The sequence below is a fragment of the Schistocerca gregaria genome, chromosome 9, assembly GCF_023897955.1.
Source record: "Schistocerca gregaria isolate iqSchGreg1 chromosome 9, iqSchGreg1.2, whole genome shotgun sequence".
Taxonomy (NCBI): domain Eukaryota; kingdom Metazoa; phylum Arthropoda; class Insecta; order Orthoptera; family Acrididae; genus Schistocerca; species Schistocerca gregaria.
The window spans coordinates 244,093,451-244,118,819 of NC_064928.1; the positions used below are offsets into that span (position 1 = coordinate 244,093,451).

Sequence of the window (25,369 nt, forward strand, 5' to 3'; positions counted from 1 at the left end):
TCATTGTTTATTTCAGCCCCAGGTTACACAAATGGTATTGTTATTGGTTTTGATGTCTTTGACAGTCAACAATGGGTGGTCTATTGAACTCGAAACAGAAACGGGAATATCATAAATGTTTTTCAAAAATGTCATAGTTCCAGCACCAAGAGCTGCTGAGAAATATGCATTTATTACAACCAGTTTTAATCCTTAGACCGTCATCAGGTAGCCAGTGTAGGTAGGGAGGAAACCTGTGAAACACATTTCAATATTTCACTGTCAATATAATGCTACCTGGTGTACATGCTTGTGATAATTCACATATTAAGATGTCACATTTTAACACAAAGTAATTTAAACAGCTTACACAGCATTACCCTATGGCATCAAACAGCTTAAAATCCACCATGAGTCAGTGAAATTAAAAGTACACAAACTAATGCATCTGATTACATTGTCAAATAAAAAATGTACCAAACACTGTTAGTGTATACAGAATGAACAAAAGACAACATTTGGTGCAGAGACATTCTGTATACCAGTTACTACACAGCTGAGTTGTGTTCACAAGTTGAGCCAAAAATTATACAGAGGGTTTGCACACCACAAGTATTTACAGTCCCAGCGTTCAGTATCATACCAATTATAACCAATTATATGTGTTGTGTATCATATGAAACTCGAAGCATTAATGACAGATTATATAAAAACTTAGTGATCTATATATTGTATGCAATTTCATATTATGTGTATATAACAACATTAATGTTAACAGTAGTGAAGTGCTAATAAGTAGCAACTCATCCATCTGAATTTTCTGCTCCGTACATTTTGTACACCAATGTGGTTTTTTGCCACCCCTCCACCCCCCCTCCACTGTGGCCTTTAAGGAAACAACACTCCTCAGTTTTTATTTAAGAGGAGTGCATGAAAGCACATTTTTATGTGTAGTACATCACTGACAATGTGTTGCCTGACCGTAGGAATATAGTTACATGCACAATAAGTTATTAATGGTAAAATGCATACACAGTGAAAGCCTGATAATACGTAGGAATATAGTTACATGCACAATAAGTTATTAATGGTAAAATGCACACACAGTGAAAATTAATTCGATGTAATAAAACAACAGTTGCATACAGTGTACAACTAATATGAGTTGACTGAATGTTGTACATTATAACAGAAACACTACATCAGCTATCATTGTATTGACAATTAAATCTGAAATGGATTTCATGTGGTCTTTCCCTCAGTATACAGGATACCTGATGATGATCTCTTGGTAGTAGAACAGTGACATATTTTAAAAGCTTATGAGCTGTGTGCCACCACCGTCATAAAATGTATATTAAAAGTATTTATTGTACAATATGGTTGTCGTGTTCCTCTCATGCTCTCAATTTGCAGAACTGCCTCACATGTGTTATCAACAAAGAGGTACAATATGTGTATTTGATGCACTTCATAATGAGGTAGCTTTACTCTTTATAAAATGTTTTAAGTATGGAATGTATTCCTAACTGAACTGGTCTTTAAGCAATTTATGTTGTCACAGCTATCACTTGGGAAATATAACAGTTCCCTTTAGAAGTTCTTGTGTGCATTCATGAGCTAGGAGGAAGAGGTGGCCATGTTGTAAATGACACTGTTCCTAGAGCCATCAACCACTCTTTCTGTTAACTGCTCAAACTTCATATAATTAAGACAGCCCACTCTGTCAACCTGTTTTTGCCAAGTTCCTATATGATTTCTGATACTTTATGATGAGGTGTGTGTTTTTGTTTCCCTATATCATGTCAGTGTTCGCTCATATAAAACGGGCTCTTGTTGCGTTGTGTGGGACATCTCAGGGAGAAAATTGTGTCCAAATGTGGAGTTTCTCAGTGTGTTGGTAGAAGGTTAATGTTTTTCTTCATTTGGCAAAGTAGTAGCCCAGAAGAGGGAAAAAAAAACCTAGAACAGTTTTTAATGTTGTGTATTTTTCCTCTGAGTAGTGCAGGGTGAGACAGCCCATCCAAAATGTATAAAAAATGATTAAATGAATTGCACTAAGTTATAGCAGAGAGTGTGGGGAAGTCTCTGTCAAGTAATTTTTAATGTTTGTAATTGCTGAATTATGACACCCTCTTTTTTTTTTTTTAACTGTGTACTTAACTGCTGTGACACTGGAAAGAGCCATTGAATAGGACTTCAACTGTAAAACATAGGTGGAACATGTTACTATTCGATCAAGACAGCACACCATGATCAGTATCATCAAACTGTTCGAGGAGCGGTGCAGTTACATATTGAAATATGTTGTGATTGCGTGAAACTCTTATCATTTGCAGCTGCAAACATTAATAAAAAATTCAAGAAATAGGAAACACGAAGAATAAAATACAGCCTTGAAGTAAGAACAGCAGTGTATGAGAGAAATGTAACTAACATACCTGCAGTAACACAATATTCACACGTCACTAGAAGTCGGCTCCAGTGGGTGAGTGTGATCAGCCAAAGGAGTGTTCTGCGAATGCGTGCGAGACATTTCACCCTTTCCACATTTTTTGTTTTTGTTGACAGATGAACTATCATTTACAGATCATGAGCAAATAGATTTTCACTATATGCACTATTGGTCAGTTGAAAATCCACACTAGCTGAAAGAAATAGATGAACAATGACCTCAGTCATCTAATGTGCTGTGCAGGCTGGTACCAACATGGTTGATAGCCTGCCAGTTTCATCCAGATAACTACAGCCCTTCAAAAATCCAGAAGAAATTTAACAACATTCTGAGCTCCTGATATAAACGCCATAACAATATGCACATGAACTAGCCCCGAATTAAGCGTCTGCTTACATTTGGACCACAAGGGCAAATGATGCTGTGTTGTTACAAAGTTCCATACATTATGTTGGTGAAGTCCCCTTTTGAGCCACAGAAAAAAATCCTAGTTCCATTTTAAAACAACAAAGTTACTGTTGTAATTTGGCAGTAAGAAACATTACAAATTTCTTGTACATCAGAAAAATCACCACATTGCCTGTTATAACTTAAAGAAAACCACACCTCGGTATATTTATTACTTCTGTATATGTTTTGGCTGCTACATCTTGTATTTTTCCTCATTTATGATTTTTACTGTGTATGTTAAGGTGATGAGACCCAATGATGCTCCTGTAGTTTAAACAGGCAGCACAGTAAAGAGATTCATGTAGCAGATGTTTTTATATGTTCCAAAACAACTTTGATACCTCCTATTCCTGAGGTGTTTTTGTTGTGCACCATTAACTTTTTTCAGTGCATAACTATATCCTTCGCACACAGGTCCCTGCAGTCGGACATTGACGAGTTGGCCAGAGTTGACGGCTACGAGGCGTGGCGGGAGCGAGAAGCCGCTGAACTGAGTGACCTGGTCCAGAGGCGGCTGCACAGTTTGCAGAACCCACAGGACTGCAACACTGCCCGCAAGCTTGTCTGTGCCCTTAACAAGGTGGGTAGAGGTGTCAGTAAGTGCGTGGCAGGTGCTGGACTTGCAGAGCACTGTAGAACTGTCCCAAACATTTGGCACATTTATAATTAACTGCTTAATTACCTGGCATTATTTTATCAGAATTGCATATTAGTAAATTATGCAGTACAAATAATGGAAAGAGGAAACTTTACTCACCACACAGTTTACTTGTTTAAGGTAATAACCCTCCATTATGTCATGTGTGAACTCGCCATCTCCATGCACTGTGATATGCATAGAACACTTGTTCAAAACTACTGTAAATTTTTAAAATTTTAGACTCTTTGTAAAACTAACAAGTAACATAAGCTGTGGCTTGGTGTGTCAGAGCCACCACAGCTATAAGAATTCTATACAGGATGTATCGCAGTTATTAGCAGCTGCTTGGGACACCCACCTGGAAGATTCGTATACATTTTTTTATCACAGTTAGTAGCAGAGACCTCAAGAGTCAAAGTGTATGATGGAAAAATGTGATGGTGGGTTGATAGATCGCTTGTGTGGAAAAAGTTCTTGAACCAGCTCTGCATCACCAAGTCTGTGATGACAGTACGAGAAAACTGGGCGAGAGGATGAAGTGTGTTATCTAAATGCTGATCAGTTATGAAGATACATTCTCAACAGTTGTCAAAAAAATTACAGAAATGGATGATAAGCTACACAACTCAGCAAATAGTCCATTATTGCAGGTTGTCGTGACCAGAATAATACATAAACAGTGTGCCTTTTGGGTCACAGGCATGATGCTCTGTGCCAAGTTTTTGTTTGATGGAGCACAACTGTTTTCTTGTGGTGGAAATGGAATAAACAAGAAAACAACCATTTTTTTGCATTTGACGAATTTTATTTTGTATGTTTTTCATGGGGGGGGGGGGGGGGGTGTTCTCCAGCATTAAACTTTATCCACGCATCACTCTTGCTCTTACGGAGCATATTTGCAATTGTATCAGGTAATTTTTGCCTTAATACTCCACAGTCAAAAATGCTGCTTTGGTAGAAGCCATCTGATCCTGAGATCCGGTCATTTTCCTCTGTCAGTGCTACTTTACGACAATAATGTCATGGACTTATCTTCTGCACTAAATGACATTTAGCCTTACTCTCCTGCACACCTCAGTAAGAGAGAACAAGCAGTCAAGTAGGAAGCAACCGCAATGCCACCATTCTCAGAATCGTCATATCTCTCTCTCTCTCTCTCTCTCTCTCTCTCTCTCTCTCTCTCTCTCTCTCTCACGCAGACACATTCACACATATACACTCCTGGAAATGGAAAAAAGAACACATTGACACCGGTGTGTCAGACCCACCATACTTGCTCCGGACACTGCGAGAGGGCTGTACAAGCAATGATCACACGCACGGCACAGCGGACACACCAGGAACCGCGGTGTTGGCCGTCGAATGGCGCTAGCTGCGCAGCATTTGTGCACCGCCACCGTCAGTGTCAGCCAGTTTGTCGTGGCATACGGAGCTCCATCGTAGTCTTTAACACTGGTAGCATGCCGCGACAGCGTATACGTGAACCGTATGTGCAGTTGACGGACTTTGAGCGAGGGCGTATAGTGGGCATGCGGGAGGCCGGGTGAACGTACTGCCGAATTGCTCAACACGTGGGACGTGAGGTCTCAACAGTACATCGATGTTGTCGCCAGTGGTCGGCGGAAGGTGCACGTGCCCGTCGACCTGGGACCGGACCGCAGCGAGGCACGGATGCACGCCAAGACCGTAGGATCCTACGCAGTGCCGTAGGGGACCGCACCGCCACTTCCCAGCAAATTAGGGACACTGTTGCTTCTGGGGTATCGGCGAGAACCATTCGCAACCGTCTCCATGAAGCTGGGCTACGGTCCTGCACACCGTTAGGCCGTCTTCCGCTCACGCCCCAACATCGTGCAGCCCGCCTCCAGTGGTGTCGCGACAGGCGTGAATGGAGGGACGAATGGAGACGTTTCGTCTTCAGCGATGAGAGTCGCTTCTGCCTTGGTGCCAATGATGGTCGTATGCGTGTTTGGCGCCGTGCAGGTGAGCGCCACAATCAGGACTGTATACGACCGAGGCACACAGGGCCAACACCCGGCATCATGGTGTGGGGAGCGATCTCCTACACTGGCCTTACACCTCTGGTGATCGTCGAGGGGACACTGAACAATGCACGGTACATCCAAACCGTCATTGAACCCATCGTTCTACCATTCCTAGACCGGCAAGGGAACTTGCTGTTCCAACAGGACAATGCACGTCCGCATGTATCCCGTGCCACCCAACGTGCTCTAGAAGGTGTAAGTCAACTACCCTGGCCAGCAAGATCTCCGGATCTGTCCCCCACTGAGCATGTTTGGGACTGGATGAAGCGTCGTCTCACGCGATCAGCACGAACGCTGGTCCAACTGAGGCGCCAGGTGGAAATGGCATGTCAAGCTGTTCCACAGGACTACATCCAGCATCTCTATGATCGTCTCCATGGGAGAATAGCAGCCTGCATTGCTGCGAAAGGTGGATATACACTGTACTAGTACCGACATTGTGCATGCTCTGTTGCCTGTCTCTATGTACCTGTGGTTCTGTCAATGTGATCATGTGATGTATCTGACCCCAGTAATGTGTCAATAAAGTTTCCCCTTCCTGGGGCAATGAATTCACAGTGTTCTCATTTCAATTTCCAGGAGTGTATATTTACAGGTACCTTTTAATTCTGTACCTTACACTGTCATTATTTCATCCTTAGTCTTCTAGTACTATTTTTTGGTAGTTTTTTCATCTTTCCTTTTCCTTCCATCTTTCCTGACGAAGCAGCCGGCTGCTTCGTCAGGAAAGAGGGAAGGAAAAGGAACACACACATCCATCTATCCACACATATACAGACACAAGCAGACATATTTAAAGGCAAAGAGTTTGGGCAGAGATGTCAGTCGAGGCGGAAGTGCAGAGGCAAAGATGTTGTTGAAAGACAGCTGAGATATGAGCAGTGGCAACTTGAAATTAGCAGAGATTGAGGCCTGGTGGATAACGAGAAGAGAGGATATACTGAAGGGCAAGTTCCCATCTCCGGAGTTCGGATAGGTTGGTGTTGGTGGGAAGTATCCAGATAACCTGGACGGTGTGCCAAGATATGCTGGCCGTGCACCAAAGCATGTATAGCCACAGGGTGATGCTCATTACCAACAAACACTGTCTGCCTGTATCCATTCATGCGAATGGACAGTTTGTTGCTGGTCATTCCCACATAGAAAGCGTCACAGTGTAGGAAGGTCAGTTGGTAAATCACGTGGGTGCTTCCACACGTGGCTCTGCCTTTGATCGTGTACACCTTCCGGGTTACAGGACTGGAGTAGGTGGTGGTGGGAGGGTGCATAGGACAGGTTTTACACCGGGGGCGGTTACAAGGGTAGGGATGGTAGTTAGGGGATTTCATAGGGATGAACCAAGAGGTTATGAAGGTTAGGTGGACGGCAGAAAGACACTCTTGGTGGAGTGGGGAGGATTTCATGAAGGATGGATCTCATTTCGGGGCAGGATTTTAGAAAGTCGTATCCCTGCTGGAGAGCCACATTCAGAGTCTGATCCAGTCCCGGGAAGTATCCAGTCACAAGTGGGGCACTTTTGGGGTACTTCTGTGAGAGGTTCTGGGTTTGAGGGGATGAGAAAGTGGCTCTGGTTATCTGCTTCTGTACCAGGTCGGGAGGGTAGTTGCGGGATGCGAAAGCTGTTTTCAGGTTGTTGGTGTAAGGGTCCAGGGATTCAGGACTGGAGCAGATTCATTTGCCACGAAGGGCTAGGCTGTAGCGAAGGGACCGTTTGATATGGAATGGGTGGCAGCTGTCATAATGGAGGTACTGTTGCTTATTGGTGGATTTGATGTGGCCGGATGTGTGAAGCTGGCCATTGGACAGATGGAGGTCAACTTCAAGGAAAGTGGCAAGGGATTTGGAGTAGGACCAGGTGAATCTGATGGAACCAAAGGAGTTGAGGTTGGAGAGGAAATTCAGGAGTTGTTCTTCACTGTGAGTCCAGATCATGAAGATGTCATCAATAAATCTGTACCAAACTTTGGGTTGGCAGGCTTGGGTAACCAAGAAGGCTTCCTCTAAGCGACCCATAAATAGGTTGGCATACGAGGGGGCCATCCTGGTACCCATGGCTTTACCCTTTAATTGTTGATATGTCTGGCCTTCAAAAGTGAAGAAATTGTGGGTCAGGATGAAGCTGGCTAAGGTGACGGGGAAAGAGGTTTTGGGTAGGGTGGCAGGTGATCGGCGTGAAAGGAAGTGCTCCATTGCAGCGAGGCCTTGGAGGTGCGGGATATTTGTGTATACGGAAGTGGCATCAATGGTTACAAGGATGGTTTCCGGGGGTAACAGACTGGGTACGGATTCCAGGCGTTCCAGAAAGTGGTTGGTGTCTTTGATGAAGGATGGGAGACTGCATGTAATGGGTTGAAGGTGTTGATCTACGTAGGCAGAGATACGTTCTGTGGGGGCTTGGTAACCAGCTACAATGGGGCGGCCGGGATGTTTGGGTTTGTGAATTTTTAGGAAGTAGGTAGAAGGTAGGAGTGCGAGGTGTCGGTGGGGTCAGGAGTTCGATGGAGTCAGGTGAAAGGTTTTGTAGGGGGCCTAAGGTTCTGAGGATTCCTTGAAGCTCCGCCTGGACATCAGGAATGGGATTACCTTGGCAAACTTTGTATGTAGAGTTGTCTGAAAGCTGACGCAGTCCCTCAGCCTCATACTCCCGACGATCAAGTATCACGGTCGTGGAACCCTTGTCAGCCGGAAGAATGATGATGGATCGGTCAGCTTTCAGATCACGGATAGCCTGGGCTTCGGCTGTGGTGATGTTGGGAGTAGGATTAAGGTTTTTCAAGAAAGATTGAGAGGCAAGGCTGGAAGTGAGGAATTCCTGGAAGGTTTGGAGAGGGTGATTTTGAGGAAGAGGAGGTGGGGCCTGCTGTGATGGAGGACGGAACTGTTCCAGGCAGGGTTCAATTTGGATAGTGTCTTGGAGAGTTGGATCATTAGGAGCGGGATCAGGATTATTTTTCTTCGTGGCTAAGTGATATTTCCGGCAGAGACTACGAGTGTAAGACAGTAAATCTTTGACAAGGGCAGTTTGGTTGAATCTGGGAGTGGGGCTGAAGGTGAGGCCTTTGGATAGGACAGAGGTTTCGGATTGGGAGAGAGGTTTGGAGGAAAGGTTAACTACTGAATTGGGGTGTTGTGGTTCCAGATTGTGTTGACTAGAATTTTGAGGTGTTGGGGGGAGTGGAGCTGGAAGTGGGAGATTGAGTAGGTGGGAGAGACTGGGTCTGTGTGCAATGAGAGGAAGTTGAGGTTTGTTGGAAAGGTTGTGGAGGGTGGGTGAGTTGTCTTTCTGGAGGTGGGAAACCACTAGATTGGATAGTTTTTTGAGGTGGAGGGTGGCATGCTGTTCTAATTTGCGGTTGGCCTGTAGGAGGATGCTGTGAACAGCCTGTGTGGATGTGGGGTTGTTGTAGGGATGTTGTGAGGTTGACATGGTATTAGAAGGTGGAAGGGGAATATGAGGTTAAAGTGAAAAATAGAAATATATATAGGGAGAGATAAAGGTGTGAAAAAAGTCGAAAAAGTGTTGGTTTGAGATGAGCTATGTTGATCCTGTGCTGAACTTAGGTTAGTGAACAACTGTGGGTGCAAAGGTTAGGTAGTTGTGTTGTCTCCAAAACACGTTAAAGGGTTGGGAAATTCAGGAAAATTTGGAAAAAAATGCTTGTAAATGTATTCAAAGGACTGGTTATGTACTGGCAGGTTATGAAAATGAAGCTAACAATTGTTTGACGAAGAAATAATAACGTGTAAACCTGTGGGAAGCTGCTAAAAATATCGGTTGTGTGGGAAAAAACGGGAATGGAAATAAAACGAAAATTGTTGGAAGTAGCTGAGATGGTTGTTAAATTGGTGAAAGGAACTGAAGCTGTGAAATAGTATTCACGAGTTTACACGAAATGTTTGTAAACTTGGATCAGTGGATTTTATAGCAGCGGTAATGTTGAAAGTGTTAAAGTTTTTAGGTTATGGTTTGGAAGTAAATTACGTATTATTGAGGATAATTAGGCAGAATAAAATGTATGGTAGATTACGGAAAAATGGAAGATGAATACAAAGTGAAACTACTTGTAAAAACAAAAAGAGAAAGTAAGATGACAGAAAAGATTTCGAAATGCAACAGAGACAATAACAAACGTCATTGTTGGGTTCAAATTAATGATGTAAATAAAATAGAAAGAAACTTCCATATGGGAAAAATATATTAAAACAAAGATTCCAAGACTTACCAAGTGGGAAAGCGCCGGTAGACAGGCACAGTAAAATAACACACAAACAAACACACACACAATTTCTAGCTTTCGCAACCAACGGTTGCTTCTTCAGGAAGGAGGGAAGGACGAAAAGATGTGGGTTTTAAGGGAGAGGATAAGGAGTCATTCCAATCCCGGGAGCGGAAAGACTTACCTTAGGGGGCAAAAAACGATAGGTATATACTCAGGTTTTAAATTGTAGGACATTTCCAGGGGCAGATGTGGACTCTGACCACAATCTATTGGTTATGACCTATAGGTTAAAACTGAAGAAACTGAGGTGGGAATTTAAGGACAAGTGATCTGGATAAGCTGAAAGAACCAGAGGTTGTACAGTGTTTCAAGGAGAGCATAAGGGAACAATTGACAGCAATGGGGGGAAAGAAACACAGTAGAAGAAGAATGAGTAGCTCTGAGGGATGAAATAGTGAAGGCAGCAGAAGATCAAGTAGGTAAAAAGACGAGGGCTGCTAGAAATCCTTGGGTAACAGAAGAAATGTTGAATTTAATTGATGAAAGGAGAAAATATAAAAATGCAGTAAATGAAGCAGGCAAAAAGGAATACAAACGTCTCAAAAATGAGATTGACAGGAAGTGTAAGGAAGTAGAAGCTTATCTCACTAGGGGTAAGATAGATACTGACTACAGGAAATTTAAAGAGACCTTTGGAGAGAAGAGAATCACGTGTATGAATATCAAGAGCTCAGATGGCAACCCAGTTCTAAGCAAAGAAGGGAAGGCAGAAAGGTGGAAGGAGTACATAGAAGGTTTATACAAGGGCGATGTACTTGAGGACAATATTATGGAAATGGAAGAGGATGTAGATGTAGATGAAGACGAAATGGGAGGTAAGATACTGCGTGAAGAGTTTGAAAGAGCACTGAAAGCCCTGAGTCGAAACAAGGCCCCCGGAGTAGACAACATTCCATTAGAACTACTGATGGCCTTGGGAGAGAGAGTCATGACAAAACTCTACCAGCTGGTGAGCAAGATGTATGAGACAGGTGAAATACCCTCAGACTTCAAGAAGAATATAATATTTCCAATCCCAAAGAAAGCAGGTGCTGACAGATGTAAAAATTACCGAACTAACGTGAATTCTTTACAGACGAATGGAAAAACTGGTAGATGCGGACCTCGGGGAGGATCAGTTTGGATTCCGTAGAAATGTTGGAACACGTGAGGCAATACTGACCTTACGACTTATATTAGAAGAAAGATTAAGAAAAGGCAAACCTACGTTTCTAGCATTTGTAGACTTGGAGAAAGCTTTTGACAATGTTGACTAGAATACTCTCTTTCAAATTCGGAAGGTGGCAGGGGTAAAATACCGGGAGCGAAAGGCTATTTACAATTTGTACAGAAACCAGATGGCAATTATTAGAGTCGAGGGGCATGAAAGGGAAGCAGTGGTTGGGAAAGGAGTGAGACAGGGTTGTAGCCTCTCCCCGATGTTATTCAATCTGTATATTGAGCAAGCAGTAAAGGAAACAAAAGAAAAATTCGGAGTAGGTATTGAAATTCATGGAGAAGAAGTAAAAACTTTGAGGTTCACCGATGACATTGTAATTGTGTCAGAGATGGCAAAGGAATTGGAAGAGCAGTTGAACGTAATGGACAGTGTCTTGAAAAGAGGATAAAAGATGAACATCAACAAAAGCAAAACGAGGATAATGGAATGTAGTCAAATTAAATCGGGTGATGCTGAGGGAACTAGATTAGGAAATGAGACACTTAAAGTAGTAAAGGAGTTTTGCTATTTAGGAAGTTAAATAACTGATGATGGTCGAAGTAGAGAGGATATAAAATGTAGACTGGCAATGGCAAGGACAGTGTTTCTGAAGAAGAGAAATTTGTTAACATCGAATAAGGATTTAAGTGTCAGGAAGTCGTTTCTGAAAGTATTTGTATGGAGTGTAGCCATGTATGGAAGTGAAACATGGACGATAAATAGTTTGGACAAGAAGAGAATAGAAGCTTTCGAAATGTGGTGCTACAGAAGAATGCTGAAGATTAGATGGGTAGATCACGTAAGTAATGAGGAGGTATTGGGATAGGATTGGGGAGAAGAGAAGTTTGTGGCACAGCTTGACTAGAAGAAGGGATCGGTTGGTAGGACATGTTTTGAGTCATCAAGGGATCACAAATTTAGTATTGGAGAGCAGCGTGGAGGGTAAAAATCGTAGAGGGAGACCAAGAGATGAATACACTAAGCAGATTCAGAAGGATGTAGGTTGCAGTAGGTACTGGGAGATGAAGCAGCTTGCACAGGATAGAGTAGCATGGAGAGCTGCATCAAACCAGTCTCAGGACTAAAGACAACAACAACAACAACAACAACAACAACAACAACAACAGGTTCAGATGGATGGTGGTTGGACTAAGGAGAGCATCAAGGAAAGAATGAAAAAATTGAACTGGCAGACATTTGTCAACAGGTGCAAATTACCTTGCGAAAGCCAACTTATGCTGGTTCTTCACACTATGTAAGTGAGATATCTCAGAATGTGCTACAGCCCCCACCCTCATCTTCCCTCCCCAGTATATCACTCTTCCAGGGACTGCAAAGACAAGAGTGATCATAGTACTAATAATAGCACTACATACATGAATGGAATAAGACCTGTAGTACACAGTAAGTGCCCTCTGCCATGCACTTTAGTCGTTTGAAGATGCAGTTATTAAGAGTGTTACACAGGATAGACTAGTGTAGAAAACTCCATCAAATGAGTTTTCTGATTGAAGACCACAACAACATGAAATTTTCTCATTGATTGGTGGTTGCTTATTTGCCTTTTGCCTTTATTGCTTGTATTACCTCCCTCCTGCTACCTGTGTACTGCTATACAGGGCTGTGGCTACGGCTGCCAGCTGCACCACGTGGTGTACTGTCTGTTGGTGGCGTATGGCACCCAGCGGACCATGATCCTCAAGTCCAAGGGCTGGCGGTACCACAAGGGCGGCTGGGAGGAGGTGTTCCTGCCTGTGTCCGAGACGTGCACCGATGCCGGCGGCAGCTCCAGGTCTCACTGGCCCGGTGAGTAGCCACGTCAGTCAGCTGTGCAACCGATTAGTGCTGCAGCACAACTAGAGGCAGGCCTCTTCTTATGAAGACAGCTCAGTCACCACCAATGTGGACTAGTCATTGGTTGTCACCTGAGCTTCAAATGTGTCAGGAGTACTTCAACCCTCCTCAAACTGCCTAAGTCAACTGTTGGTGAGTTATAGTGAAGTGGAAACATGAAGGAACAACCATGGCTAAACCAAGACCACTGTATAGTGACAGAAAGGTACTTTCAGGCATTGAGGAGGGTGGTTTTCTTTTTTTAAAAAAAAATGTGTAAAATCAACGGAAGGAATCTTTTGTGAATTCCAAAATGCTACCAGCAGCCCAGTATGTGTATAGGGAGGTAAAAGTAATGGGGAACAATGGTCGATCAGCTCATCGTAAGCCATACATTTCTGTAGTCAGAGCTGAGCAATGCTTGATGTGGTGAAGAACAACACCCCTGGAAACAAGTGATTTGGAGTCATGTATCAGAGTATTCCCTGTGGCAATCTTATGCAATAGTTAAAAGTGTGGTGAATGCTACCTGCCATGAAGTGAAGTGTGGTAGCAACAGTGAAGTACAAGGAGGCCATGATACAGTATGGGGATGTTTTTTTGTGGTGGTCCCCTTACAGCGCATAAGAAAATGCTAAATGAAGGAGGATATGAATGCATATAAAACATTGTGTACTGTGTACAGTAGAGGAATAATTTGGGAATGATGATTGTATCAGTGTGACAAAGCACCAGAGTTAGAGGTGTGTGGGCAATAACGTTCCTGAAATGGGCTTGCCTGCCTACAGTCCCAGCCTGAAACAGATGTGTCCTTTGGGCTAGGCTCGAACACCAACTTCGCTCCAGACCCCAGTACCCAACACCCAACAAACTACATTCTCTAGTTTCAGATCTTGAGGAAGAGTGTTCTGCCATTCCTCCACAGACAATGACACCTCTTTGCAGGCATAAAAGAATAGGAGCCTGGACAGAATGGGAGGGGGGGGGGGGGTGTCGGAATTACTCCTGGTACTGCATACGAGCTGGTCATCCTGACTCCCTGCCCCCCACCCCTCCCCCATATTCTTTGAGGAAGGGAAGGGGTCACAGCCATTTCTGGTTCCACACAATTTATAGACAGACATATTTTAAAAGTTGTGGAGGGGTGTATTACGATGGATTTTCTTTAATGAAAATGGTAGGGTTCTTATAATTACTGTATTTGTATGTCACAAATTCACCAAGTACAGAAATATTAAATATTCAGATTGCACACAAAACATAGAAAACTAGGCTGATCAAGCAGGGAAGCAATTCTCGTTCACATGCCACAAAGTTGCTTAATTCCGGAACAAAATTTGAGAATAAATTTAAGGAAATGAACCCTAGCAATCAAAATGCACTACATTATATTTTTAGTTTACTTTGAAATATGTTAAAAATCCATAATTTGTTCATATAACATAAAACATGGTTGTGATATGGAGACAATTATTAAAAATAAAAAAACTATGCATTACACATTATAAAAATATCCATAGGGTCTACACACTCCTAATACTTAGGTAAATTAAGAGTGTTTGAAATAATGCACTTCATGTGTAACTTTTTTTAACCATAATTATAGACCCATATCAATAACTTCGATTTGCAGGAGTTTGAAACGTATGCTGTGTTCAGGCATTAGGAATTACCTCAAAGAAAATGATTTATTGGCAAATAGCCAAACAGATTCAGTTCAGTTGAAGACAACTAGCTGTCCATTCACAGTAATGAATGCTATCAACAGTGGATGTTAAATGGATTCCATATTTTTAGAATTCCAGAGGATTTTTGACACCATTCCTCGGAAACGACTTCTAATCAGTTTGTGTGCATATGGATTATCATCTCCATTTTAATGAATTCAGTTGTTTCTCAACACCACTGACACTAAAATTGACTTCACTCATCTTTTCAGTGGTACGAGGATTAATTTGAGGGTAATTCTGGGTTTTACTTTGTAAAGGAACATTTGACAGAGGTAAGCATTTCAGCTTTTGCGTTGCTACCCTCAGTTTCATTTCCTGCCTCTTTTGTGAGTGACTGAAAACTAACTTTTGTGTCACTAACAGTTTCACATATGAGCAGAATTTCTTTGGATTTTGTGGAAAGTCTTTTAACAATACTCTGATATAGTGGTCATTGTGAAGGCATCACACAGGGCTCTCTTGACTGCCAATCGCGTTTCATTCAGCATCTCTTGCTTTATGGCCATATGCTTTATCCAGTGCATGTCCACCAGTTCTGTAAAACATGAGCCATAGTTCCTCTACATGCTTCTGCCCTGTGCTTAAACTCCCAAGTTCCTCATTGAGATATGGCACTACCAATTTTTTATCTAATTTACTGAACATATCTATTTTTCTGCTTGTTTTATTTGTCCTTTGTACATTGGTAACCGTTGTTGTCACAACTGCCTCATAGTCATTGATACCAGTTGCAATGTGGTCATCTTCAAAAAAGATCATGTCTATTTGTTGCCATTAAATCCAATATATTTCCTTCCTAACTGCCTGTTGTAGGTAGCTTTGAGAGAAAGTATTAAGTAAAGTTTTACACGATGTCTTATCATACCAACCACTAACAGAACTGTAATTTTTCCAATTAATTGTTGGATGATTAAAGTCTCCACCAGTGGCTACAGTAGGACTGGGGAACTTACATACAAGTGAACTGATGTTTTCGGTTACATCAGGATATGAGTCTTGTGGTGTGTGTGTGTGTGTGTGTGTGGGATTGGAATGACTTCTTACCCTCTCCCTTAAAACCCACATCCTTTCATCTTTCCTTTTCCTTCCCTCTTTCCTGACGAAGCAGCCGCCGGTTGCGAAAGCTCGAAATTCTGTGTCTGTGTCTGTGTTTTATTCATTGTGCCTATCTACCAGCGCTTTCTCGCTTGGTAAGTCTTGGAATCTTTGTTTTTATTATATTATTTATTGTGCCTATCTACCGGTGCTTTCCCACTTGGTAAGTCTTGGAATCATATATATATATATTAAAAAAAAAAAGATTCCAAGACTTACCAAGGAGGAAAGCGCCGGCAGACAGGTACAATGAACAAAACACACAAACACACACACAGAATTACCAGCTTTCGCAACCGACGGTTGCATTCTTCAGGAAAGAGGGAAGGAGACGGGAAGACGAAAGGCTGTGGGTTTTAAGGGAGAGGCTAAGGAGTCATTCCAATCTCGGGAGCGGAAAGACTTCCCTTAGGGGGAAAAAGGACAGGTGTGCACTCGAGCACTCACACACATATCCATCCGCACATACACATGTCTGCGGGATATTTGTGTATAGGGAAGTGGCATCAATGGTTACAAGGATGGTTTCCGGGGGTAACAGACTGGGTACGGATTCCAGGCGTTCCAGAAAGTGGTTGGTGTCTTTGATGAAGGACGGGAGACTGCAATGTAATGGGTTGAAGGTGTTGATCTACGTAGGCATAGATACGTTCTGTGGGGGCTTGGTAACCAGCTACAATGGGGCGGCCAGGATGTTTGGGTTTGTGAATTTTAGGAAGTAGGTAGAAGGTAGGAGTGCGAGGTGTCGGTGGGGTCAGGAGTTTGATGGAGTCAGGTGAAAGGTTTTGTAGGGGGCCTAAGGTTCTGGGGATTCCTTGAAGCTCCGCCTGGACATCAGGAATGGGATTACCTTGGCAAACTTTGTATGTAGAGTTGTCTGAAAGCTGACGCAGTCCCTCAGCCACATACTCCCGACGATCAAGTACCACGGTCGTGGAACCCTTGTCAGCCGGAAGAATGATGATGGATCGGTCAGCTTTCAGATCACGGATAGCCTGGGCTTCGGCTGTGGTGATGTTGGGAGTAGGATTAAGGTTTTTCAAGAAAGATTGAGAGGCAAGGCTGGAAGTGAGGAATTCCTGGAAGGTTTGGAGAGGGTGATTTTGAGGAAGAGGAGGTGGGTCCCGCTGTGATGGAGGACGGAACTCTTCCAGGCAGGGTTCAATTTGGATAGTGTCTTGGAGAGTTGGATCATTAAGAGCGGGATCAGGATTATTTTTCTTCGTGGCTAAGTGATATTTCCAGCAGAGACTACGAGTGTAGGACAGTAAATCTTTGACAAGGGCAGTTTGGTTGAATCTGGGAGTGGGGCTGAAGGTGAGGCCTTTGGATAGGACAGAGGTTTCGGATTGGGAGAGAGGTTTGGAGGAAAGGTTAACTACTGAATTGGGGTGTTGTGGTTCCAGATTGTGTTGACTAGAATTTTGAGGTGTTGGGGGGAGTGGAGCTGGAAGTGGGAGATTGAGTAGGTGGGAGAGACTGGGTCTGTGTGCAATGAGAGGAAGTTGAGGTTTGTTGGAAAGGTTGTGGAGGGTGGGTGAGTTGTCTTTCTGGAGGTGGGAAACCACTAGATTGGATAGTTTTTTGAGGTGGAGGGTGGCATGCTGTTCTAATTTGCGGTTGGCCTGTAGGAGGATGCTATGAACAGCCGGTGTGGATGTGGGAGAGGAAAGATTGAGGACTTTGATTTGGATAGGAGTTGACGGGTGTGTTCATTGGCCGAGTCGATGTATAGGTGAAGGATTAGGCGGGTGAGGGCTATGGATTGTGCAGTTTGGAACTGGTATAAGGACTGATGGAAAGAAGGATTGCAGCCAGAGATAGGAACTTTAAGTGTGAGGCCTTTGGGGGTAATGCCAAATGTCAAACAAGCCTGAGTAAATAAAATATGGGAGCATAATCTGGCTAGGGTGAAGGCATGTTTGCGGAGGGAATGTAAATAAAATTTAATGGTGTCGTTGTAGGGATGTTGTGAGGTTGACATGGTATTAGAACGTGGAAAGGGTGATATGAGGTTAAAGTGAAAAATAGAAATATATATATATATATAGGGAGAGATAAAGGTGTGAAAAAGTCGAAAAAGTGTTTGAGATGAGCTATGTTGATCCTGTGCTGAACTTAGGTTGGTGAACAACAATGGGTGCAAAGGTTAGAAATTTGTGTTGTCTCCAAAACACGTTAAAGCGTGGGGAAATTCAGGAAAATTTCGAAAAAAATTTCTCAAAAAAAGTTATGAAAGAAAAAGAAAAATTTTTTCGGAAAAAGTTTCAAAAAAGATTTCCCGAAAAATACAATTTCGAAAAAATTTTTAGAGTAAAATCTCGAAAAATATGCGTGTAAATGTATTCAAAGGACTGGTTTTGTACAGGCAGTTTATGAAACTGAGGCTAACAATTGTTCGATGAAGAAATAATAACGTTTAAACCTGTGGGAAGCTGCTAAAAAAGATCGGTTGTGTGGGAAAAAACGGGAATGGAAAACTCGTGAATACTATTTCACAGCTTCAGTTCCTTTCACCCATTAAACAACCATCTCAGCTATTTCCAACCACTTTCGTTTTATTTCCATTCCCGTTTTTTCCCACACAACCGATCTTTTTTAGCAGCTTCCCGCAGGTTTAAACGTTATTATTCTTCGTCAAACAATTGTTAGCCTCATTTTCATAACCTGCCAGTACATAACCAGTCCTTTGAATACATTTACACGAATTTTTTTTTTAATTTTCCTGAATTTCCCAACCCTTTAACGTGTTTCGGAGACAACACAACTACCTAACCTTTGCACCCATTGTTGTTCACAAACCTAAGTTCAGCACAGGATCAACATAGCTCATCTCAAACCAACACTTTTTCGACTTTTTTCACACCTTTATCTCTCCCTATATATATTTCTATTTTTCACTTTAACCTCATATTACCCTTTCCACGTTCTAATACCATGTCAACCTCACAACATCCCTACAACGACACCATTAAATTTTATTTACATTCCCTCCGCAAACATGCCTTCACCCTAGCCAGATTATGCTCCCATATTTTATTTACTCAGGCTTGTTTGACATTTGGCATTACCCCCAAAGGCCTCACACTTAAAGTTCCCATCTCTGGCTGCAATCCTTCTTTCCATCAGTCCTTATACCAGTTCCAAACTGCACAATCCATAGCCCTCACCCGCCTAATCCTTCACCTATACATCGACTCGGCCAATGAACACACCCGTCAACTCCTATCCAAATCAAAGTCCTCAATCTTTCCTCTCCCACATCCACACCGGCTGTTCATAGCATCCTCCTACAGGCCAACCGCAAATTAGAACAGCATGCCACCCTCCACCTCAAAAAACTATCCAATCTAGTGGTTTCCCACCTCCAGAAAGACAACTCACCCACCCTCCACAACCTTTCCAACAAACCTCAACTTCCTCTCATTGCACACAGACCCAGTCTCTCCCACCTACTCAATCTCCCACTTCCAGCTCCACTCCCCCCAACACCTCAAAATTCTAGTCAACACAATCTGGAACCACAACACCCCAATTCAGTAGTTAACCTTTCCTCCAAACCTCTCTCCCAATCCGAAACCTCTGTCCTATCCAAAGGCCTCACCTTCAGCCCCACTCCCAGATTCAACCAAACTGCCCTTGTCAAAGATTTACTGTCCTACACTCGTAGTCTCTGCTGGAAATATCACTTAGCCACGAAGAAAAATAATCCTGATCCCGCTCTTAATGATCCAAATCTCCAAGACACTATCCAAATTGAACCCTGCCTGGAAGAGTTCCGTCCTCCATCACAGCGGGACCCACCTCCTCTTCCTCAAAATCACCCTCTCCAAACCTTCCAGGAATTCCTCACTTCCAGCCTTGCCTCTCAATCTTTCTTGAAAAACCTTAATCCTACTCCCAACATCACCACAGCCGAAGCCCAGGCTATCCGTGATCTGAAAGCTGACCGATCCATCATCATTCTTCCGGCTGACAAGGGTTCCACGACCGTGGTACTTGATCGTCGGGAGTATGTGGCTGAGGGACTGCGTCAGCTTTCAGACAACTCTACATACAAAGTTTGCCAAGGTAATCCCATTCCTGATGTCCAGGCGGAGCTTCAAGGAATCCTCAGAACCTTAGGCCCCCTACAAAACCTTTCACCTGACTCCATCAAACTCCTGACCCCACCGACACCTCGCACTCCTACCTTCTACCTACTTCCTAAAATTCACAAACCCAAACATCCTGGCCGCCCCATTGTAGCTGGTTACCAAGCCCCCACAGAACGTATCTATGCCTACGTAGATCAACACCTTCAACCCATTACATTGCAGTCTCCCGTCCTTCATCAAAGACACCAACCACTTTCTGGAACGCCTGGAATCCGTACCCAGTCTGTTACCCCCGGAAACCATCCTTGTAACCATTGATGCCACTTCCGTATACACAAATATCCCGCACCTCCAAGGCCTCGCTGCAATGGAGCACTTCCTTTCACGCCGATCACCTGCCACCCTACCCAAAACCTCTTTCCCCGTCACCTTAGCCAGCTTCATCCTGACCCACAATTTCTTCACTTTTGAAGGCCAGACATATCAACAATTAAAGGGTAAAGCCATGTGTACCAGGATGGCCCCCTCGTATGCCAACCTATTTATGGGTTGCTTAGAGGAAGCCTTCTTGGTTACCCAAGCCTGCCAACCCAAAGTTTGGTACAGATTTATTGATGACATCTTCATGATCTGGACTCACAGTGAAGAACAACTCCTGAATTTCCTCTCCAACCTCAACTCCTTTGGTTCCATCAGATTCACCTGGTCCTACTCCAAATCCCTTGCCACTTTCCTTGAAGTTGACCTCCATCTGTCCAATGGCCAGCTTCACACATCCGGCCACATCAAATCCACCAATAAGCAACAGTACCTCCATTATGACAGCTGCCACCCATTCCATATCAAACGGTCCCTTCGCTACAGCCTAGCCCTTCGTGGCAAACGAATCTGCTCCAGTCCTGAATCCCTGGACCCTTACACCAACAACCTGAAAACAGCTTTCGCATCCCGCAACTACCCTCCTGACCTGGTACAGAAGCAGATAACCAGAGCCACTTTCTCATCCCCTCAAACCCAGAACCTCTCACAGAAGTACCCCAAAAGTGCCCCACTTGTGACTGGATACTTCCCGGGACTGGATCAGACTCTGAATGTGGCTCTCCAGCAGGGATACGACTTTCTAAAATCCTGTCCCGAAATGAGATCCATCCTTCATGAAATCCTCCCCACTCCACCAAGAGTGTCTTTCTGCCGTCCACCTAACCTTCATAACCTCTTGGTTTATCCCTATGAAATCCCCAAAGCACCTTCCCTACCCTCTGGCTCCTACCCTTGCAACCGCTCCCGGTGTAAAACCTGTCCTATGCACCCTCCCACCACCACCTACTCCAGTCCTGTAACCCGAAAGGTGTACACGATCAAAGGCAGAGCCACGTGTGAAAGCACCCACGTGATTTACCAACTGACCTGCCTACACTGTGACACTTTCTATGTGGGAATGACCAGCAACAAACTGTCCATTCGCATGGATGGATACAGGCAGACAGTGTTTGTTGGTAATGAGGATCACCCTGTGGCTAAACATGCCTTGGTGCACGGCCAGCACATCTTGGCACAGTGTTACACCGTCCGGGTTATCTGGATACTTCCCACCAACACCAACCTATCCGAACTCCGGAGATGGGAACTGGCCCTTCAATATATCCTCTCTTCTCGTTATCCACCAGGCCTCAATCTCCGCTGGTTTCAAGTTGCCGCCACTCATACCTCACCTGTCATTCAACATCATCTTTGCCTCTACACTTCCGCCTTGACTTGTATCTCTGCCCATACTCTTTGTCTTTAAATATGTCTGCTTTTGTGTGTGTGTGTGTGTGTGTGTGTATACCTATCCTTTTTTCCCCCTAAGGTAAGTCTTTCCGCTCCCGGGATTGGAATGACTCCTTTTCCTTCGCTCTTTCCTGACGAAGCAGCCGCCAGTTGCGAAAGCTCAAATTCTGTGTGTGTGTGTTTGTGTGTTTTATTCATTGTGCCTATCTACCGGCACTTTTCCGCTTGGTAAGTCTTGGAATCTTTGTTTTTAAGTTACTATTTAATTGCCATCATTATTTAAATAAACTGTGATGAAGGAGCTCCACATATGAAATCTGACCCAATGTAAGAGATATGACAGTGTCTGGTAAACAATGTCTTGTTTCCCACAGGCAAGTCACACACACAAGTGGTGGAGCTGCCCATTGTGGACTCATTGTCCCCACGGCCGCCCTACCTACCGCTGGCCATCCCCCGAGACCTGGCACCTCGCCTCGCCCGCTTGCATGGTGACCCCCCTGTCTGGTGGGTGGGGCAGTTCCTCAAGTTCCTGCTGCGTCCGCAGGAGGGTACTGCTCGCATGTTGCACGAGGCCGCTGACCGCCTCAGCTTCGTCAAGCCCATTGTTGGGTGAGTTGCAAAGTTTGAGAGTAGTTTGACAGCCACACTTTTAGTTTATGCTTACCATTCGACTAAGTCCGTTTAGCAGAGAAATATCATTTTGTGTTTGTGCTTTAGCAATGTGAAACATAGTGACGTGGAGCACCTCCATTTGCTTTGTTATCGCTTCCCTACTGAATAAATTCACATTCTGGAGGGCAACAGTTCAATCCCGCGTCCGGCCATCCTGATTTAGGTTTTCCGTGATTTCCCTAAACCGCTCCAGGTGAATGCCAGGATGATTCCTTTGAAAGGGCACGGCCGACTTCCTTCCCCATCCTTCCCTAATCTGATGACCTCACTGTTTGCCCCCCCCCCCCCCTCCAAAAATAAATTCTGTTTTATTTTCCTACAACAATTAGGCAGCTTGTATCCAAACTCTATCTATTCACTTCTGCCCAACAGTTAGGCAGCGTGTATCCAAACTCTCAGTCGATGTTTTTCATATCCTTATCTTCTTTGTATCCTTCCAGCGAGCTGATAGTATGTTTATCAACAATTTGCCTCAATTTCACCCAAGCCTTGATATACTTCCTGTCTTGATACTGTTTACCAGTTATCACCTCTAGGCTTCAGATCTTCCTTAATTTCATCCTGTCATATAATTTTTGTCACTGTCACTGTCATGGTCTTTTCCCATTAATTCTAATTATGTTTTCAATATTAGATAAAGATAGTTGCTACTCACCATATTGTGGAGAAGCCGAGTCAGAAGGCAGAACAAAAAGATTCACATAATTATAGCTTTTGACACACACACACACACACTCTCTCTCTCTCTCTCTCTCTCTCTCTCTCTCTCTCTCTCTCTCTCTCTCTCTCACTCACTCATGCAAACGCAACTTCCAAAAATGTCTGCAGTCTCAGATAACTGAAACCATACTGCGACCACCAGCAGCAACAGTGCATAACGGGAGTGGCGACTGGGTGGGGTGGAGGAGGGGTAGTATGATGAGGGTAGCAGACAGTGAAGTGTTGCAGTTTAGACGGAGGGCAGGAGAAAAAGTGGGGAGGGGGGGGGGGGGGGGGGGGGGAGTAGCATAAAGGAGAGAAATAAAAAAAATTAAAGGACTGGGTGTGGCAGTGAAATAACGGCTGTGTAGTGCTGGAATGGGAACACGGAGTGGGCTGGATGGGTGAGGACAGTGACTAACAGAGGTTGAGACCAGGAGGGTTACGGGAACATAGGATGTATGGCAGGGGAAGTTCCCACGTGCACAATTCAGGAAAGTTGGTGTTGGTGGGAAGGATGCAATATGGCACAGGCTGTGAAGCAGTCATTGTGATGAGGGATATAATGTTTGGCAGCGTGTTCAGCAACAGGGTGGTCCACTTGTTTTATGGCCACAGTTTGTCGGTGGCCATTCATGCGGACAGACAGCTTGTTGGCTGTTAGGCCTACATAGAATGCAGCACAGTGGTTGCAGCTTAGCTTGTAAATCACATGACTGGTTTCACTGGCAGAGTCCTGCCTTTGATGGGACTGCAGACATGTGCATGCATATTGCTGAATAAGGCCTTAATGGCCGAAAGCTATAATTGTGTGAATCTTTTTGTTGTGCCTGTCGTGACTCAGCATCTCCGCTATATTGTGAGTAGCAGCTTTCCTTCTCTAATATTGTTAATTCCATCCTGGATATTCAATTGTTTAATAATTAACCTGATTCCTATAGTATAATTAGTTGTAGTAGGGAATCTTTATTCGACAGAGATCATGGTATTTAAAACATAGTAGCATTGTGTGCTGTAAACATTTCAACCTCACTAGTGGCCCTTTACTGGCTTATAAATTAATTTTCCTGATTATAGAAATGTTTCTTCTTTTTTTCTTTTTCCCCATTTGGTTCGTCTAAGGACCACATGCCAATTTCAATGCTTGCCCCCTTTGTTCATCTTCATCCTCCTGTATTCTTTCATCTTCTCACTATGTTTCATTTTTTCTCCTCAGACCATTTTTGTCTTCTTCTCCCTCCTGCCTTGGAATCCTTCCAGTTTAAACACTTTCTTCTTACAAAACTCTCTGTTGCATCTTCTTCACTTATGTTGTTTCTTTCGCGATCTTTCCTAACTTCTTGAGGAGGAGGATATTGGTGTTTAACGTCCCGTCGACAACGAGGTCATTAGAGACGGAGCGCAAGCTCGGGTGAGGGAAGGGTGGGGAAGGAAATCGGCCGTGCCCTTTCAAAGGAACCATCCTGCCATTTGCCTGATGCAATTTAGGGAAATCACGGAAAACCTAAATCAGGATGGCCGGAGATGGGATTGAACCGTCGTCCTCCCGAATGCGAGTCCAGTGTGCTAACCACTGTGCCACCTCGCTCGGTCCTAACTTCTTGAATCCAGGCTATTGTTGACTTCTTGTCCCAGAGATATTTAAAAATCTGTTTGGCTAACCGGTTGCTGTTCATTCTGTATAAATGCTCAAAAATTAACAGTTGCCTCTTTCATAGCATTTCAGTTATGTTTTCTGTGTAGTGATATACTTCTTAATTTCCATGCCTCTGTATTTCTTAGTGGACCAAGTACTTCTCAAATGATTCTTCTTTCTAAGACTTCAAGTTTGTGTAATTTGTAATTGAATACTAAATACTCACTTGCATAAAGGCATTCTGATTTTGCTACTGTGTTGTAGCGCTGTATTTTCAGATTTTTAGGCAGATGCCTTTTGTTGTAAATGTTCCTGGTTACACCATATGCCCTCTCCATTTTATGTACTCTCTCTTCTACAGCGAAATTTTCTAAGCCCTTCTCTTGAATCATCTCTCCAAATATTTAAATTTATCTGTCCAATACCTGTTACTAGGATTTCTGGAGCATTATTTATGCTTCTCATAAATTCTGTTTTTGTAGAAAAAACTCTTAAACCTGGTTTGTTGGCTATTTCTTCTAAGAGATCAATCTGTATTATTGCATTTGTGAGGTTTTCAGAAAGATTGACAAAATCATCCACTAATGGTAAGTAGAGAATTTCAATACCTTTGTTCCTACTAAAATCAGTGAAAAAAAGTCTGACCATGGTAGTTTTTTTTAATTAAAGTGACTGGTTTTGACTGTTTTCAGGCAGCACTGTGGAAGATACAAAATGTGCTAGTTACATCAGGAAGTCAGTGACTTACAGAAATTTATACATATTAAAATCGAAGAGTCGTTACCCA

At 43.5% G+C, this 25,369-nt stretch overlaps 1 protein-coding gene across 7 annotated transcripts in view; it reads left to right on the top strand.

The window, feature by feature from the left end:
- The window catches only part of LOC126291845 (alpha-(1,6)-fucosyltransferase-like), a 367,775-nt gene that overhangs the window by 288,678 nt on the left and 53,728 nt on the right, over window positions 1–25,369 (top strand). For all 7 annotated transcript variants that reach the window (XM_049985560.1, XM_049985563.1, XM_049985564.1 and 4 more), the window contains 3 exons: window positions 3,299–3,464; window positions 12,667–12,853; window positions 21,947–22,184. In XM_049985560.1, coding sequence (XP_049841517.1) covers window positions 3,299–3,464; window positions 12,667–12,853; window positions 21,947–22,184 — 591 coding nt within the window. The remainder of the gene's footprint in view (window positions 1–3,298; window positions 3,465–12,666; window positions 12,854–21,946; window positions 22,185–25,369) is intronic.